The sequence below is a fragment of the Macaca nemestrina genome, chromosome 5 (genome assembly GCF_043159975.1).
Source record: "Macaca nemestrina isolate mMacNem1 chromosome 5, mMacNem.hap1, whole genome shotgun sequence".
Lineage (NCBI taxonomy): Eukaryota > Metazoa > Chordata > Mammalia > Primates > Cercopithecidae > Macaca > Macaca nemestrina.
In genome coordinates this window covers 128,612,851-128,631,773 of record NC_092129.1, presented here as the reverse complement: position 1 = coordinate 128,631,773, position 18,923 = coordinate 128,612,851, and the positions used below count along the sequence as shown (strand labels likewise).

General features: G+C 34.1%; 1 protein-coding gene across 15 annotated transcripts in view; it reads left to right on the top strand.

The window, feature by feature from the left end:
* The window catches only part of MLI (muscular LMNA interacting protein), a 258,152-nt gene that overhangs the window by 146,223 nt on the left and 93,006 nt on the right, over positions 1–18,923 (top strand). For 10 of the 15 annotated variants that reach the window (XM_071096935.1, XM_011756781.3, XM_011756788.3 and 7 more), the window contains 4 exons: positions 3,287–3,352; positions 3,436–3,519; positions 3,659–3,718; positions 12,714–12,758. The exons of 1 other annotated variant lie outside the window; for it this stretch is intronic. In XM_071096935.1, coding sequence (XP_070953036.1) covers positions 3,287–3,352; positions 3,436–3,519; positions 3,659–3,718; positions 12,714–12,758 — 255 coding nt within the window. The remainder of the gene's footprint in view (positions 1–3,286; positions 3,353–3,435; positions 3,520–3,658; positions 3,719–12,713; positions 12,759–18,923) is intronic. 4 more of the 15 variants (XM_071096937.1, XM_011756779.3, XM_011756778.3 and 1 more) reach the window with 3 other exon arrangements.

The following is an 18,923-nucleotide window of genomic DNA, read 5'->3' as shown; positions in this document are numbered from 1 at the left end:
AAAATCCAGCTGGCTCTTAGTCCTGATCTTTAATTTCTGACATTTTTAGTCTCCATAATTTTCACTATAGTAGAGGTCACATGTGGTGTGAGACCTAAAATTAAGGCCCAATATTGTGTGCTACCTTGACATCTGCTAGCATTGAGAGAGCCTCAAATGGCCTAATTGCAAGTTCCCCTCTTCACTCTGCTCCTGCAGATACGGTTCTCTAGCCAAACAACCCTCCTTATCCAACTGACCAGGTGCAATTCCTGAGTATACCTTAGTAATAGGTTCCAGTTCAAACAAGCCAATCATATCCTTTGGTGGAACCAGGGGCACATTACTCTCTGGATACCCACAACCCCTGGTTGTTCCTTATTGCGACGTCCATGTGGCCCTGCACATTTTGTGGTGTCCCCCTTCCCTGGACTGTGAGTATATGTGACTAATAAACTGTCGTGGATTTTATCTGTATAGTGTCAAGGGTTATGTAACCATCTATCCCTGTAACACAAGGAAAGGAACCTCCCCCCCATTAACAAGATGAACAGGAGGTGATTGAAACAGCATGCCAGGAAAATACTAAACCATCTGAACACCAGTGAAGAGTTATTTTTGTGAAATTTTCAGTTCCCTGCCAATCATTTCTCATGAGTAATCATAATTTTAAAGAATGAAGAAAGAAAGCACAAAATAGATTTTTGTTATGGTAAGAAAGAAGCAATCTTGAATGTTTTTATTAGGTTATCATAACAAACCTTCCAAATTTTGTTACTTAATACAGAAAAGTGGATTTTGAAAACAAAAATTTCCAGACAATATTTACCTGTATGAGCTATTAAAACATGGGATAGTAAAATTTTATCTTTTAAAGTCACTTTTCTGAATTCTTAGGGGTATATCCCATGCCAAAATGGCAGTTCTAGCATCTCGACCTGGTAATTCCCAATTCTTAGGGGGTATGTCCCATGCCAAAATGGCAGTTCTAGCATCTGGACCTGGTACCTCTTGGTCAAGGCTAATAGTTCTGGATGGAGATCCCTGGTTGTTAGAAGGGGGAAAAGAGATTTTGATGAGCAATGGATTCCATGGTTTCACAATTGGCGTAACACCTTCTATCAGGATATATCTACCACAGAATGGGAATAAAGAAATGAGAAATACGAGGTAAATCTAAATAAGAGGAGAGGGGAACCTGTAATTCTAAAAAGTTATATAATACACGACAATAGAGAACTGAGTCTTTCATTTGTCTGTTTATAAATCTACCGGAACATATATATTCAAGTGACGATATTTCTCTTGAAAATAACTGCATTGTGCCTACAATTGCTTATTGCATTTTTGGTAACCTCTTTTATAACTGTCTTCAGAACCCATGGCATATATTTTTTCTGTAACCTTTCTGGCTGTAGATTTTCAAACTTTGAAAGTACACTGAAACTAGATTGCTTGAAAAATTTCCTGTTGTAAAATACCTATAATCGACGATCAATTTAAAAAATGCATTAAAAAACAAGTCAAACCACATGAAATTGACATCTTGGCAAGTGTTTTTCAGTTAAATACTGACAATTTTATGTGTATTCAGCCCAGTATAATGCTGAGTTCACTAAAAAAAAAAAACAAAAAACAAAAACAAAAACAAAAAGAACCCAAAAGGCAGGGGAAATCCCCAAGGGTCAAATACTAAAAGCAGGCTGAAATTCAGAACGTTTGTCGTGGTGCTGATGCTCTGGTAAAATAGAGAACGGGAATTGCATCCCCATTAAGAGGTCAGGATTTTTGAATTGTCACACTCTCAGTTGCAAGAAGAATGATAACATTTTTTTTTTTCAAAGGGAAATGACAATCCTGCTTTTTTTTTTTTTTATTTTTTTAGAGACAGTGTCTTACTCTGTTGCCCAGTCTGGAGTGCAGTGGTGTGATCAGGGCTCACTGTAGCCTCGAACTCCTGGGCTCAAACATCTTCCTGCCTCAGTCTCTCAAGTTTCTGAAACTACAGGTGTATGTCACCACATTCAGCTAATTTTTAAAATTTTTTATAGAGATGAGATCTCACTGTGTTGCCCAGGCTGTTCTTGAACTCCTGGGTTCAAGTGATCCTTCTGCCTCCGCCTCCCAAAGTGCTAAGATTACAGGTGTGAGCCACCGTGAATGGTCATAACATTTTCTTATAGCAATCTAGGCTTAGGGTAGGAAAAAATGACCTTTAGTCACGAGCCTACCCTGAGACAGGTTTGAGATTTAATTTATACAATCTCTGTGATAAAATATGTGCTGAAAATTGAAATTTGAATTAATTTTAAATTAGCTTGCCTTATTCTGCTTCTGCAAATAGAGAAGTAGCTTGTATTGGACCAACTGTTTTACAGATAACAATGATAAACTCTGGATAAGAATATACAAAACTATCTGAAGGTACTGAAGCATGACCAAGGCAGGTAGAAACTGCAGTAGAGTCAACGCTTGCAAGAAAAATATGGCACTAGGTTGGTTTCTAGATTTTATAGTTTTTCACCTTATGGGTAGTCCCTCGTCTGGTCACAATGAAGTAGTGAAAATTCAGCAACAACCCAGCAGACTTATTAGATGAGGAAACAGAGAACAGTGTAAGGTCATACAGAAACTAGAAAATGAGGGGAGAATCTGGAAAAGAGAGTGCCAAATGGAGCCCTAAATGTTGTAGATAAACTCTGCCCAAATCTCTGGATGACTATTGAATGTGCCCATTAGACCCAGCAGAGGAGAAAACAATGAAATAGAGATTTTGCCTAGTTCCCATCATTAGGGAGACAGGGAGTTTGAAGCCAAATTGGCTGTATAAGCAAAAAGAACAAAGCTGGAGGCATCATGCTACCTGACTTCAAACTATACTACAAGGCTACAGTAATCAAAACAGCATGGTACTGGTACCAAAAGAGATATATAGAGCAATGGAACAGAACAGTGGCCTTAGAAATAATGCCACACATCTGCAACCATCTGATCTTTGACAAACCTGACAAAAACAAGCAATGGGGAAAGGATTCCCTATTTAATAAATGGAGTTGGGAAAACTGGCTAGCCATATGCAGAAAACTGAAACTGGACCCCTTCCTTACACCTTTTACAAAAATTCAATCAAGATGGATTAAAGATTTAAACTTAAGACCTAAAAGAAAAATGTCTTTATGTTAAAGAATAGTTCATCAAATATTTTTTCTTGGAATATTCATACATACAAGGCTTTCTTTGAAGAGACTTTTCTACTCCAGTTGTATGACTAGAAACCTCATATAAGAACTATTTCATTTATCACTAGGCACTAGATGAACCAGCCAAGACTGAAAGTGTCTCCAAGGACAACACATTAGAACCACCAGTGGAGGTAATAACTTCAGATTACCCCTGCTTTTGGTATGCAATCCCAAAACTTATTGCTAACCCAGTACCTGGTTTCAATTCTTCCAGCTGTATTTCCCTGCACAGCTCAGGCAGCAAACTGAAGAGCTCTGTGCTACCATTGATAAGGTCTTACAGGATTCCTTGTCTATGGTAATGCCTTAGACTAGAATATGCAATTCAAACATTTGCTTTGCTTCTCTCCATTTTCCTCTACTTTAGTATGATGCCTCACAGGCTTGTTCTTTTCTTTCCTTTTCTCTTCTTCCTTCCTTCCTTTCTTTTTTTCCAGCATTCTTCTGATTCTCCTTCAAGGTCCCCAAAGACATTGTTGGGTTCTGACACAGTCAAAGTATGTATGTATTTAATATAATTTATGGAACCATAAGATTTATTAGATCAATGATTTCCAAACTGCAAGTCAAGGTCCAATAGTGAATTGAGAAATAAATTTAGTGAATAGCAATCAGTCTTTTTTGTAGAATTTTAAAGATAGCAAATATTAGACTTGGTTTCAAGTAATGTATAGGTTTTGTTGACATTTGATTACATGTACACATATAATGCAAGGTAAGTCTATACAGGGTTGCAAAGTAAAATCTATTTCTGTGGGTCAAGTTCAAAACAATTTGAAAGCCAACATATTAGACTATTTTTTTTTTACGTTGACATTTAGAATGTATAATTTGTGGCTCATTCTCACTCAAATTATAGATTCAATATTTATGGAATTTATAGTCACTTAAAAATAGAGAAGTAAAAAATGAAGTAGACTAAAGTAAAATTAGTCTAAGAGGTTTAACAGAAGTAATATTTCTAGAATTTTTTTCTTTTTGCTGATTGAATTTATTTCGTTATTCTTTGACTCAAAGGGAAATAAAACTGGATATTTTAGATTGTTAGAGTACTACTAAACTATTAATTGTTGTAATTGTGTACATATTTCCTTTTTATAAAATAGTTATTTTCATTTGTTATTATAAAATACTACATTTCTCCAAATTATTTTTTTCAAACAGTTAAGCTCTACTCATCTAAATTTCAAAATGCCTATGATTTTTTCCTTTACTGATAATTGTTAGTTATTAGTTACTGTTTTTCTTTTTTTTGGTCAGCCTTATTTATTTATTTCCTTGGAATTAGTATACTTTTTTCCTGTCCTTTCTTAAAACATGGGACACTGTGCATCTAAAGTAATTTTCAAATGTACAGAACTGTACATAACTAGAAGAGTAATCCTAATTTTCAATTGGAATATTATCAATAAATATCCATTAGTAATGACATATAAAACCCAGTAATCAATTGTTATCATATTAATTATATTTTAGCAGAGGACCCACAAATGGATAATTATAATTTCTGTATTTGAAGTCTATTTTGTTATATATCCTTTAAGCCTTTTAATATAAAACTTTGATTTGTCAGATATTATATCAATTTTAAAATATATATTTTTTCTTATTTCATTTGTTGAACATGTAAAAGACCTGTATTATATTAAATATAATGAGAATGGGATTTAAGAAGTTATATATGGATAATAATCTACATTACTGGTTTCTTTAACAAATATTTAATGCTTATGGTGTTAAAAAAAACCCAGTATTTTAGGCTACTTCGTTCAAGGCAATTTTTCATTCAACAGGTATTTATTAAGCACCTACTGTAAGTCTGGTACTGCAAGGCACTAGGAACATAAGCAAGGCTGAGTAACCTAAGGCACATGCTTTGAATGTAGTGATCAAGGGGTAGAATTCAAGCTGAGACCCAAAGGTGGAAAAGAGCCAGCAACAGAAATTTTGATCAGGAATAATAGCTTTCAGATACAGAAACAGGCATGTGTAAATTTCCTGAAGCATGAAAGAGCTTAGTGTGTATGAAGATAAAGAAGACAGCCAATGTGCTTGCTGTACACTGAGCTAGGGATGAACAGTGCAAATGATGTTGAGAAACTGGGTTAAGCACAGTAATTTAAACACTTATTTGCCATGGCATGAAGCTTTTATTCCAAAGAAAATGGGGAGACATAAAACCATAGTGGGAATAATATGAAACTATAGAAGATGATCAATATGGCTGCTGTGAGGAGGCTCCTGCAGTCAGGGAAACAGTCAGTGGTGGTGTGGTCTGAATAGGGTGGGTTCAGAAGAGCTAGAGAGAAGCATGACCGTTTGAGGCTTGCCGAGAGTTTGGGTGCGGGTAGTGAAGGAGAGAGAAGAATCATGAATGAACTACAGGTCTCTGCTTTGAGGATAGACAACAACGAAGGAAGAGCTGTATAGTGACAGGCAGAGGGTTATGTCAGTTTTAGACAAGGATGAGTTTGAAGTGCTTATCAAGAAAGCTTAAACCTGTGTGTTTGAAGCTGATCGGAGATATTTGAGGGTCATTTGCACATAGACATTGTAAGTGTCCTGTACAGAGCTCCAAGGAACATAACATCACAGGTCTGAAAAAGGAGATGGAGAGCCAGTAAATGATAATGAAAAGGCTTTTATTTTATTTATTTTATTTTTTAATATTTTTTTATTTTTATTTATTTTAATTTATTTATTATTATTATTATACTTTAAGTTGTAGGGTACATGTGCATAACGTGCAGGTTTGTTACATATGTATACTTGTGCCATGTTGGTGTGCTGCACCCATCAACTTGTCATTTACATCAGGTATAACTCCCAATGCAATCCCTCCCCCCTCCCCCCTTCCCATGACAGGCCCCTGTGTGTGATGGTAAGAGGAAAGTCAGAGCAGTGTGATATCATGGAAGCTATAGAAGAGAGTGTTTCGAATATAATGATGTTGATTGCGGCCAAGGGTCAGAGAAAGATAAGTCTAAAGGAATGTTTATTAGATTTGACTTGTATATTTTGAAACCATATTGCTGGTGCTTGTGTGTTGGCATTCATTCTCGTTTTTGAGTTTTTAGAAGCTTTATCGGCATATATAATCATTTTTTAACTTAAGGTTTTCCTTCTGAGTATTAATATAGTGACTTTTTATTTATAATTTCTAATTGTTGTTTTCCTAGATGTATCATTTACTGTTACTTTACTTTTTTTCATACCCTTTTGTCTAATTTTCTTCAGAACAGCATATTTCTGGATATAATTTTTACAGTCAATCAGATTCTATTTACCAGGGACCTTAAGCCACTTATAATTATTGCAATTCTTGTTATGTTAGGGTGAATTTTTGCTATCTTATTTCGTGTTTTCTATTTAAAATGTTTTTATTTCTCTTGTTTTTTTTTTCTGCTTTCCTTAGGCAATTTTGATATTTACTAGTTTAAACATCTTGAAAATTTTACTTTATATCTTGTTACTTCTGGTAGTTACATGTACATTCTTAAAGACAATTATTACGCTTAATTTTGTTTCAATTTTAAAACGTATAAATGTTTTCCCCAACATTTTGTAAGCACTATAGCACTTTTCACTTTCTACTTGTTTTTAATCAACCTGTATATAAAAACACAAGCACATACACATACAATTTATTAGTATTGTTTTGAACTTTATGTCTGAACACTTCTTGATCTTTCCTTTGTTTAGATACTTATTTCTGATTTAGATCCTTATTTTGCACACATTCAAAGCTTTTTCCTGGGTTTATTGTTTTTCTTGTTGGAATCTTGCTTCAAGTTGTATAAAGCAAGATCTTTTTGTGTAGATTTTGTGAGCTCTGTCCATGATAACATCTTTATTTTGCCTTTTCGTTTAAATTATAGTTTTGCTGCAAATAAAATTGTAGGTCCTCTTTCTTCAACATTTTCCCCCTAGGTTTCTTTTTCTTCAACAGCATACTTATGAATTATTTTGTCAGCATGATACTCGTTCCTCGGCTATAGAGTGATCATTTACAGAATTGCTGTATAAGCTTTTCTGTATAAAACTTTATCTTTATGTATGATCTTACAGATATTTTTTATGATGTATCTAGGCATGCATTTTTTTCTTGTATATTTTGATTGTTACCCTTTATGACCTTTCATATGAAGTCTTCGATCTTTTCTTTCCCTTACATTCTCGGTAATTTTTAATCATTATTTTTGCAAATATTTATTCCCACATGGGACTCTTATAATACTGATTTTGTCACTTTTGATTGTGTATTTCATGTCTCTTACTCTTCATATTTTTCTATTTATTATTTTCTAATTCCTTCAAGAGGAATCCTTGATCTAATATTCCAGTTCAAGATTTTGTTCAGTATCTATTCTTTCCTTCAATTCCTGTCTTACATTCTTTGTTGAAGCTGACGTAATTTTTTCTTCTAAATAAGATTTATTGAGGCATAATGTAATCACTGTAAACTCCATCTTTTTAGTTTACAGTTCTGAGTTTTGACAAAAGAATCCAATCATATAATTACTACCTCATTCCAAACAAAACATTTCCATCAACTGAAAAAGTTCCCTGTGCTCCTTTTTAGTATATACTTCCCTCTAACCCAAGTCCTGGGAAACCACTTATCTTTTCATGTGTTCCTATGCTTTTGCCTTTTCAAGAATATCATATAAATGTAATTATATAGTCTGTAGTCACTTTAGCCTTTACTTAGTAGAAGGCATTTGAAATTCATCCACATATCATTGCATGGATCAGTAGCTCTTTTTTTTTTTTTTTAATTGCTGATTAGTAGTCCACTGTGTGGATGTTCCATCCTTTGTTTATCTATTCACCAGTTAATAGATGGTTGGGTTATTTCTAATTTGGAGCTATTACTAATCCAAGAACGTTTGTAAACAAGACTTTGTATGGATATATGATTTCACTTATCTTGGGTAAATACTTAGGAGTGGAATAGAGGAACCATTGTTTTCTTTTATAGTATTTAAGTTTTTCAGATGTCTTATTATGTTTCCATGGAAACTCAAATTTCCCTGAGCATGTCAACTAAGTTGGGTGTATATATGCCTGGTTCCTGGGGTGGCAGGTCCTGAAACCCAAGTCCTAGCACTTGTCAATTCTGGTGAGGTTTATTTATTTATTCTTTAAGAGCAGGAGGAGCATGTGCTTCAGAAGGGAGAAGTGCCATAGTATCAACCAGTTCCCACTTGCCACTTCCTCTCCACCCTGGTGACCCTGACCGTCCTTTCTGCCTCCCTGCACCTCTGCTTATGGTATATTCTTCTCTTCCAATAGCTGTCCCAGTCATCACTGCTAAGCAAGGGATCAAGGGAAAGATTCATCAGAAGCTGGCCAGTTGTTGAAACCTATAGTTAACTATTTTCTCCCCGAAGGCTGAAGGACCACTTTGATATTGTCTTCATTGTTACCTCTTTTTACTACCCTCAGATTTTAGTAGTCCCTCACTTCACCCCATTGATCTTATCTCTGATGTTTAAACGTGTTGTGGCATGAGAAAGCAGGGATAGAATATGTAAAAATAAAACAAAACAACTATTTTGAAATGTTTGGCTATTAAAAGGAAAAGGAAATTAGGTTGGTAGTAAGGTCAAGAAAGAATTTTTTGTTTTGTGAAGCTGAAAATGACAGATCAAATTTGCATGTGGTGGCATTAGTCTCAGCAGAGAAAGAAGTACTAATTCTAGAGAAGAAGGGGAAATAAAGGTCTGAATATTTGTGCCCCACCCACCTACTGAGAATTCATATGTTGAAATATATGAAGGTATTATCAGATGGGGCCATTAGGAAATGATTGGGTCATGAGGATGGGGACCTTATGAATGGGGTAAGTTCCCTTACAAAACAGTCCTGAGAGAAACCTCTTACCCTTTCCACCATGTAAAGACATATAAGACGGCCTCATCTATGAACCACAAGTGGGCCCTCACCAGACACCAAATCTGCTAGTGCCTGGATTTTAGACCTCTTAGTCTCCAGAACTGTGGAAAATAAACTTCTGTTGTTTATAAGCCACTCAGTCAATGATATTTGTGATAGTGGCCCAAATGTGCTAAGACCATTTGATAATAAGCTGGAAATGTCCTTCATTGTAACAGGATGGAAAATAAAGGACATGACAGCTATAGATGCAAGAATGTTTGTAGTTTGGTGGAAGAGAAATAATTTTATAACCAATATCTTTAGTTATTTCATAACTAACACCTTTCAATGAAGTAAAATGTAAGATCATTAACTAAGATTGAGGGGAGAAGGTGTGATAGGGATGAATTTTAAAAAGTTAAAAAATGTTTATATATTCTACTTTCAATTCCTTTTCTCCAGTTTCCTCTTAAATCTCCTTTTTTATGTCACCAAAACCACTTTTTCCAAGGTTCCTGAAGTCCTCTGCATTGCAATAAACCCAGTCCTGAGTTGAGATGACAGCAACAGAATTTGAGACAGTTGCTCACACCCTCCTCTTTGATACATTTTCCCTCTAGAGTATTTTAGAATGCCTTACTCTATCTGTTTTTCCTCTATCTCCCTTTTTGTTATTATTTCTTAGTCTCCTTTGCTGGTTCATCTTCTTCTTCACAAACTGTTAATGTTGGAATGCTCTAGTCATGAGTCCTCAAACATCTCATTTCTCTGTATATTCATTCCTTTGGTGATCTCACTTTGTTTTATGTTATAAAAACTAACTACATATATGCTGACAACTCTATTTCTAGTCCACGATTCTCTCTCAAACTGCAGACTTCCAAATACCTACTCTTCATTTCCATTTAGACTTCTAACAAATGTCTTATCCTCAATATGCATACAAATAAAATCTAGATTTTCTCTGACAAAATGATTCCATATGTTGCCTTCTCATCTCCATTGGTAGAATTTCACTCTTTCATTTGCTCAAGGCCAAAAACGTTGGTGTCATGTTTTATTCTTCTCCTCCTCTCACATTTCACATCTCTTCTATAGAAATCCTGTTTCTACAGCTTCAGAATATGTCGACTATGGTTATTTCATGGCTTCTGCACTACTGAGCCACTGTGTTTTGTTGGATAGTACAAGAGTTTTGTCCCTATACCTCTGACTCACAATAGTTTATTCTTAACACATGAAATGCAGAGAACCTTTTAAAGCATAAGTCAGATCATGACCCTCCTCTATTTAAAGCCAGAAGTGCTTACACATTTCCCTCAGAATATAAGCAAAGTCCTCACAAGGTCCTGGAAGGGCCTGTATGGTCTGGTGCCCCAATGCTTCTGTGATTGCCTTTTTCTTCCAACTCTCTCCTTTACTCACTCCATCCCAGCCCACTAGCCTCCTTGTTGTGCCTTGGATGTGTCAAGCATGCTCCTGTCTTAGCACATTAGTTTCTTTTCAAATCAGTTATATCACTGATCTTTTTATAGTTTCTATCATACTGTGAAAAATGTTCTGCCTTCATCTCCAAAATTATGGTTAAGTATGGTTGTTTTCAGTCTGGTTCTGAAAAGACACATGTCTTAATCTCTGGGGGTCTTTTTTTTTTTTTTTGGTTGTTTATTATTTCCGCTCATCCTCATTCACATTGTCTTGCCTTTTTGTGTATCTGAATCTGATGGTATGCTAGATATCCTATTTGAAAATTTCTTAATAGAAATGGAGACTTCATATGATATTACCTTTCCATAGAAAGTCTTTTTTTGTTGTTTCTGTCAGACACTGGGAGCACTAGCAAGAAAAAACTACCTGAATTTAATTTAAGGTTCTGAGATTATTTTTTTCTGGACAGTCATCTTCAGATGATTTGATACCAGGCTGAAGACTATGTGAGTCTTCTGGGTCACTCTTACTCCTAGGGACCCAATCTGTCCTTGGCGAGTCCTGGTTGACTTTTCTCTATATATACCTGTGAGATATCAAAAGTTTGGGTTAGCTTCTCAGCAACTCATCATTATTTGCAAACATCCCCAGGGCAAAAGCAGTTCTGAAATGCTGAACTTCTCTCTTCAGGTTCCCATCCTCTTTTGATTTTGCCCAGCAATTATTAGCTCTCTTTTTAGTTCATTGATGTATTTGATTAAATATTTTTCAATATATTGGTCAGTTTTTTATTGTCCTTTATGGAAAGATTATTTCCAGTTTTCTATCCACAATTCTCAGTGGAGAAAATCCACCTTAGAAACTTTGCACTTGTTCCCTCTTGTTAGAATGCTCTTTATTTAGAATACCACACACTCAACTCCCTTACTCCTTCAAGTCGTTGAAGTCTCCTTCAAATGTCACCTTCTCAACACTGATCATCTAATTTAAAATTGTAAACTCCCAGCACTCTTGACCTCCTTAACATCTAGGTGGTCCAGAAAAATATGAGGTATTTTATAGAAGCAAATAAATTTTTATCTGGAAGCGCATATATTGCCCTAGGCTTCAAATTATTTCTACTCTTTTTCATTGCATTTATTCCTTTCTAACATATAATTTACTTATTTATGATTTCATTGCTTATTTCTCTTCTTCCAGAATGTGAACTCCTCAATGGTGGGACATTTTTTCTCTTCTGATTACCAATAAGTCCCAGGGGTGTAGAACAGTGACTGGCACACAGTAGATGCACAATAAATATGTGTTGAGTGGATGAATGAATCAAATAGCTATTTCATCTCAGAAAGTGGGCCTACAAAAGCAGAATTTGGGGCAGTACCAAATGCACATTTGAAATTGATAATTATTAATTTAAAATAAAATTAATTAATTTGTTTGAAAGAGTTTCTCCAACAATGTTTTGCATCTCAGATACAAGTATGGAGAAAAATGGATGGCAAGGCCAATTTAGGGTTGAGTTCTTTTTTTTGGAAGTGAACTTGTCACAGGAAGAGAGAAGATAAAAAAATAGAAGTATTAAAATGACTTATAATATTAAATAATACGAGCTAAGAGGTAAAGCCGGAATAACGCTGATGAAGGTCAGTGATTTGGAAGTCCCAATGATGTGGATGTTGTACTAGCAGCACTAGAGAAATGAAGATGATGGATAGGAGGTAGAGGTCTGAGTGTGGGACATTTGTAATTGAAATTTCTGAGAGTTTCTGTTTTACTGGCGAAGGTAAAATTAAGGAGCTTTCTGGGAGTGAATGATTGAAATGGAGTAGATGAGAACATCTTTGGAATTGAGGAGCTCAAAAAGTTGAAAAGACAGAGATTTCTACATGAGTTTTGAAATAGGCAAAAATTACAGAAGAAATGTGAGGAAAGAACTATTATGATCTATGAGTTAACATCATCAATAAATAAGGAGAAATTAGCAGAAAGTTGATAGATAAAGTCAGTGAAAAGAATAATCAAGTGATATCATTTTATAAAATAATTTTCAAAAAAAGATATTGTATAGAGAGACCAATGTTTAGAAAGTCTCAATTGAGAAGAAGGTGAACACATTCCAGACGTTAAGTCTATTATTATTTACTTTATTATTTCAGAAGTATAATTGTTTTTATTTTCATACAGACTCCCACAACTCTTCCAAGAGCAGCTGGTCGAGAAACCAAATATGTAAGTACCTTTATAGTTATACACACTGTTTTTCAAATGGGTGCCTGTGTATACTTTGGAGAGAACACAATTATACAGTAATTTAAATAGAATTAATTGATTTTTTAAATAAGTTAAAGGGTAGGATGATATGATTGGCTCAGATACAGAAAATCAGGTTATGTCAGAGATAAAACATCAGGTATGCTTATCAAATAAATTTGTTCTTAACTGAGATCTAGTTGGATTAGTTTAGCTAAATAAAACAGAACTGCCACACCTGCTTCCTGATTTTCTAGTTATCAACACTTAGATGACATTTTCATTTTTGTAATGGTTTATTATGCTTATCGAATAGTCAACTGATATACTTGAAATATTAAGATTTTTCCATTTCTAATGGGATTGCCAGTTTAATCAACTTTGACTATTTTGTTGCTTTCCTGCATATAAATTATTAACAAATAAACCAATTTCCACTTTTGAGCAAAAACAGATCGATCATGGATAGATATAGACTCACATTCAAGTCAAATAATTATGAGTAGCTGGCTCTGAGTGTGTTAGACATACACATACATAGCCTCATCCCAACTCCAGTGTTCACTCACCTAATAATTGTATTTTCCATCATGTGGTCAACTTCTGCTTCTGACCAAATGTATTCTAGTAGAAACAAGATTAACTCCTTAGTAAGTGTTTAGTTTTAAGTCTAAAACAAATTAGTAAACTATTCCATTTAAGTTACGCATTTGTAGTTTTTATCATAATTATGAAGAGTAAATAGTTATTAAATGTGTATTTTGTGCCATATCATCATTGTAATTTATACAGTTCTTCCTCCATTTGAATCTCCCCAAGGAAAGTAATAAACTGGGTGAAATTACTAAATTTTATAACATCCAGAAAATCGTGTTCAGAGGATGTGGGTAGGAACACTGCTTAGACCATTTTCTGGAAGTTTCACTGTTATTTTTCATTATTATTGGAAGCCATTGAGAGTAATACTTAAAAATAATGAAGGCATTTAGTAGACTAGACCCAAGTTTAAAATCAGTGTTGCTTTTAGGTAGCTATCTGATTCTGGGAAAATTACTCACCATTTTACCTTTCTGTGCCTTTGTTTCTTCATCTATGAAATGGGGATACTAATAATTTTCTTATGTAAGATTTATATTAGCTAATCTATGAAAAGCCCTTAATGCAATCCTGATACAAAGGAATTGCTCGATAACTAAAAGCTTTTTCTTTCCTTTCCCTTTTTCCTTTATTCACACCTCCTTTCTTCTCTTCCTCTTATCTATCTTTGGAAGACTAGAAGTATCTTGATTTAATTGAATTCCTTGATTCGTTATTGAGTACAAGAAAAGAAAGTTTCCTAAAGGTGTTTCTATACTTTTTGTGACTAATACATTTTACAAGAGCCAGACCCCCAAAAAAGTCACTGGAATTTTTGCTCTGTCACTCACCTTCTTATCTTACCTACTCTGGCATTTCAGCAAAATGTCTCTAATTAGATTAGTTTTCAATAGGTTCAGAGAGTTGTTGTCATTATCCATTCCTCTCTGGGAGTGGTTAATTTGGTAGCAATTGAAATGATTCTGGAGCGACTTCTTCAATCTCCATAGTTAGAAATTATTTGAAATTATTCTTTACTTTCAATCAATTATCATACTTAATTAAAGCATGTTAACTTTCATGCCTTTAATGTTGTGAGAGCATTTAAGTTATTCAAAGTTAAGAATGAACCATCAAACAGCTTCAGTATAGGCTAGAACAAATATAAACTCTAATTCAGATAAGATTCTTGACCTTAATTAAAATTCGTTTCTTGAGTAAGAAGCTTTGTTTTTACTTTATTTTACAACATGACATTTGAATTGTTGTTTGTGGCCCCTAAAATACGTCCGTGTCTTTTGGAAGACCATAAGGGATCATTTTACAACGAAAGGTCAAAACTAGTTTGGCGCCGGCTCTCGGATTAGTCAAATTTGTACATATTCGGCTGTAGTTATTACAATTTACTAGGTGATGTCTGATACATTTAGTTTGAGGAGAAAAGATTAAATTTTAGAGCAGAAGTCCACTTTAGCTATAAGCTTTAGTCTTGAGTGAACAAGAGATTATCTTGTATGTCTTAAATACAGTATGTTCTGATTTTTTAAAAAGAATGACACTGTAATATTTTCTTCTAAAAATTCTAATATTTTATTGACTCAGTTATGGGATGTCTCACTTTAAGTATGAGTTTACTAGCTGTGATTTAATTAATTCATTTATCACTATATACTTCTCTCTTTCCCATGACAACTAAAAAGCGACTCTGAGAAGTCTATTTCTGTAACATTTCAATATTTCACCATCTGTCTTCAAACTTTGGAGAAAGTTGTCATCTTCAGAGTATATACCTGCTGGGACTCAGTGAGTCCTTGACTTTGTAAATATTCTTAGATTAAATTCAAAGGCAGGGATCATGCAGGTTACCAACTCCTATACCACAGAGGAGGTTGAATAAAGGGAAGACATAAATTAGAGCCAAGAAAAAAAAGTTTGGTTACACTTGAGGATATCCTGAACAAGTTAGTACTGACCACCTAAAATTCCTATTTGTGGAGGCTCTTTAAAAGTATATCTGATTACTACACATTATATGTCTCAAAACACCACTATGCAGCCCATGGATATGTACAATGATTATTTGTCAATTAAAAAATAAAATTAAAAAGATATAGTATATAATCTATGGATCAAGACTAGTAGAAAAACTAGTCACTATTTCTAGCCCTGTTATTCAGTTTTCCACCACTATTCATTGATTCAACAAATATTTATTGAGTGTCTACCAAGTACCATTCACTGAGGAGTCACTGGGGTGAGAGGAGTGAACACAATGACAGGATGCCAATTTCTGAAGCATATATTCCAATGATAAGACAGACAGTAAACAGTTAAAATAGTAAATGAGCAAGAAACTTTATTGTAGAAATAGAGAGGAGGTAGCCAGAGAACCTATTGATGTTAAAACCAACTTACAAATTTGCTAGTTTTCAATGTATTCGTAGGTTTTCCAGTTTTCCTGGGATAATTATAATGGTTTAATAAAAGAATAAGAAAGTGTATGGCTAATTCCGCTTTATAGGCCTTTGGTGAAAGACTGTCTTCTCTGGAAAAAAAAAAGAAAAAAAGAAAAATAAACAAGGAAAATCAACTCACAATAATGTTTCTTTCTTTGGGTCTTTATTGCACATATTGTGACATTTCATACAGTCTGTTTTTTAGGATGAGCCAGGTGCAGTAAGAGCAACACTAATTCAGACTAATTAAAGTAAAGGTTTTCTCCAGTCTGTGGTGGTCTTAAAATGCAGGCTATTTTAAAATAATTTAATTGGGATTCTTTTAAGTGTAATAGAATTGAAACTGGGCTAACAATATGTTGAACAGGGAGTGAGCCTTTGGTCACTTGCAGGATTGATTAATTTATTTCATTCGATTATTTTAAAAAGATGCTAAATTCAACAATAATAATAACTAATATTTTGAGCTCTTACCTTGAAAATAAAGCTTAACTATCTCATTTAAACCGTATACCAAAACTATGAGGTGGGTATTATTATTTTAAAATCTCCATTATACTGAGGGGGAAAACAAGTCTGAGAAGTCAGAGTAGGCAAAACCCAACCCAAGTTTTCTTCATGTCAAAGTTTCTGCCATTGATACTTCTATATACTTGTAGAAGTGTAAGTACATATGGAAATAGTTTGCATTCTTTAAATATTTTATCCATTCATATTTATACCCTGGCTCCAAATTATTTCTTCATGCCCAATAACCTTCAGCCTAAACTTAGAAAGAATAATTTCATATTTGGTCATATTAACATCTAAAATGATAGTGATTTACTCTTTCCAGGGTTTCAAATCATGAGCTTAAATGTACATTAACTCATAATATATCAGATAAGGTATAAGAGAGTTATTTCTTATTGAAAATCATTTTTAAAGTTTATTTCCTTCATGTAAATAAATAGATTTCCTTTCTAAACAAATTTTTAATATATTTATTTTTGTGGGTACATAGTAGTTATATATGGAGTACATGAGATATTTTGATATAGGAACGCAATGCATAATAATTACATCGTGGAAAATGGGGTATCTGTGCCCTCAAGCTTTTATTCTTTGTGTTACAAATAATCTGATTATACTCTTTTGGTTATTTTAAAATGTACGATAAAATTATTATTGACTATAGTCACTTGGTTGTGCTATCAAATACCATGTCTTGTTAATTCTTTCTATTTTTTTTGTACTCAATAACCATCCCTACCTCCCCACCCCAAAGCAACTCCCACCATTCTCAGCCTCTGGTAACCATTCTTCTACTCTCTATCTCCATGAGTTCAATTGTTTTGATTTTCAGATCCCACAAATAAGTGAGAACATGTGTTGCTTGTCTTTCTGTGCCTGGCTTATTTCATTTAACATAATGACCTCCAGTTCCATACATATTGTAGCAAATGACAAGATCTCATTCTTTATAATGGCTGAATAGTACTCCACTGTGTATAAGTACCATGTTTTCTTTATTCATTCACCTGTTGAAGGACACTTAGGTTGTTTCTAAATCTTAGATATTGTAAACAGTGCTGTGGCAAACATGTGAGTGCAGATACCTCTTTAATATACTTATTTTCTTTCTTTTGGGCATATAACCAGCAGTGGGACTGTTGGATCATACATGGCAGCTCTTTCTTTTTCATTTTCTGAGGAACCTTGAAGTTGTTCTTTATAGTGGTCGTACTAATTGGTAGTGTACAGTCCCACCGACGGTATACGAGGGTTCCCTTTTCTCCATATGCTCATAAGCGTTTGTGATTGCCTGTCTTTTGGATTAAACCCATTTTAACTGGAGTGAGATAATATCTCAGTGTAGTTTTGATTAGCATTTCTCTGATGATCAGCGATGTTGAGCATCTTTTCATATGCCTGTTTGCCATTCGGATGTCTCCTTTTGAGAAATGTCTACTGAAATCTTTTGCCCATTTTAAACTACAATTATTATACTTTTTTATAGAGTTGTTTGAACTCCTTACATATTCTGGTTATTAATCCCTTCTCAGATGAGTAGTTTGCAAATATTTTTTCCCATCCTGTGTATTATTCCTTCAGTTTGTTGTTTCCTTTGCTGGGCAGAAGCTTTTTAACATGATATGATCTCATTTGTCCATTTTTGCTTTGGTTTCCAGTGCCTGTGGGGTATTATTGGAGAAATTTTTGCCCAGAAGAATGTCTTGGAAAGTTTTTCTGATGTTCTCTTGTAGTAGTCTCATAGTTTGAGGTCTTAGGTTTAAGTATTTAATTCATTCTGATTTGATTTTTGTGTATTGCAAGATATAGGGGTCTAGTTTTATTCTTTTGCATATGGACACCCAGCTTTCCCAGCATCATTCATTGAAAAGACTATCTTCCTTATGTGTGTTCTTGCCACCTTTGTCAAAAACGAGTTCACCGTAAGTGAGCAAATTTGTTTCTGGGTTCTCTATTCTGTTCCATTGGTCTATGAGTCTGTTTTTATGCCAGTACCATATTGTTTTGGTTACTATAGCTCTGTAGTAGAATTCGAAGTCAGATAATGACTTCTTCAGTTTTGTTCCTTTTTCTCAGGATAGCTTTGGTGATTCTGGGTCTTTTGTGGTTCCCCATAAATTTTAGGATTGTTTATTCTATTTTTATGAAGAATGTCATTGATATTTTGATAGGAATTGTTTTGAATCTGTAGATTACTTTGGGTAGTATGGACATTATAACAATATTGATTCTTTAAATCCAAGAACATGGGATATATTTCATTTTTTGTGTGTGTCCTCTTCAATTTCTTTCATCAGCGTTTTATAGTTTTCATTGTAGAGATTTTTCACTTCTTTGGTTAAGTGAGTTCCTAGATTTTTGCTTTTACTTGTGACTATTATTGTACATGATATTACTCTTTTGACTTCTTTTTTAGATTGTTCACTGTGGGCATGTAGAAATGCTACTGCTTTTTGTATGTTGATTTTGTATCCTGCACCTTTACTGAATTCATTTATCAGTTCTAATAGTTTTGGGTGGAGTCGTTAGGTTTTTCCAAATATAAGATCATATCATCTGCAAACAAGGATAATTTGACTTCTTTCTTTCCAATTTAGGT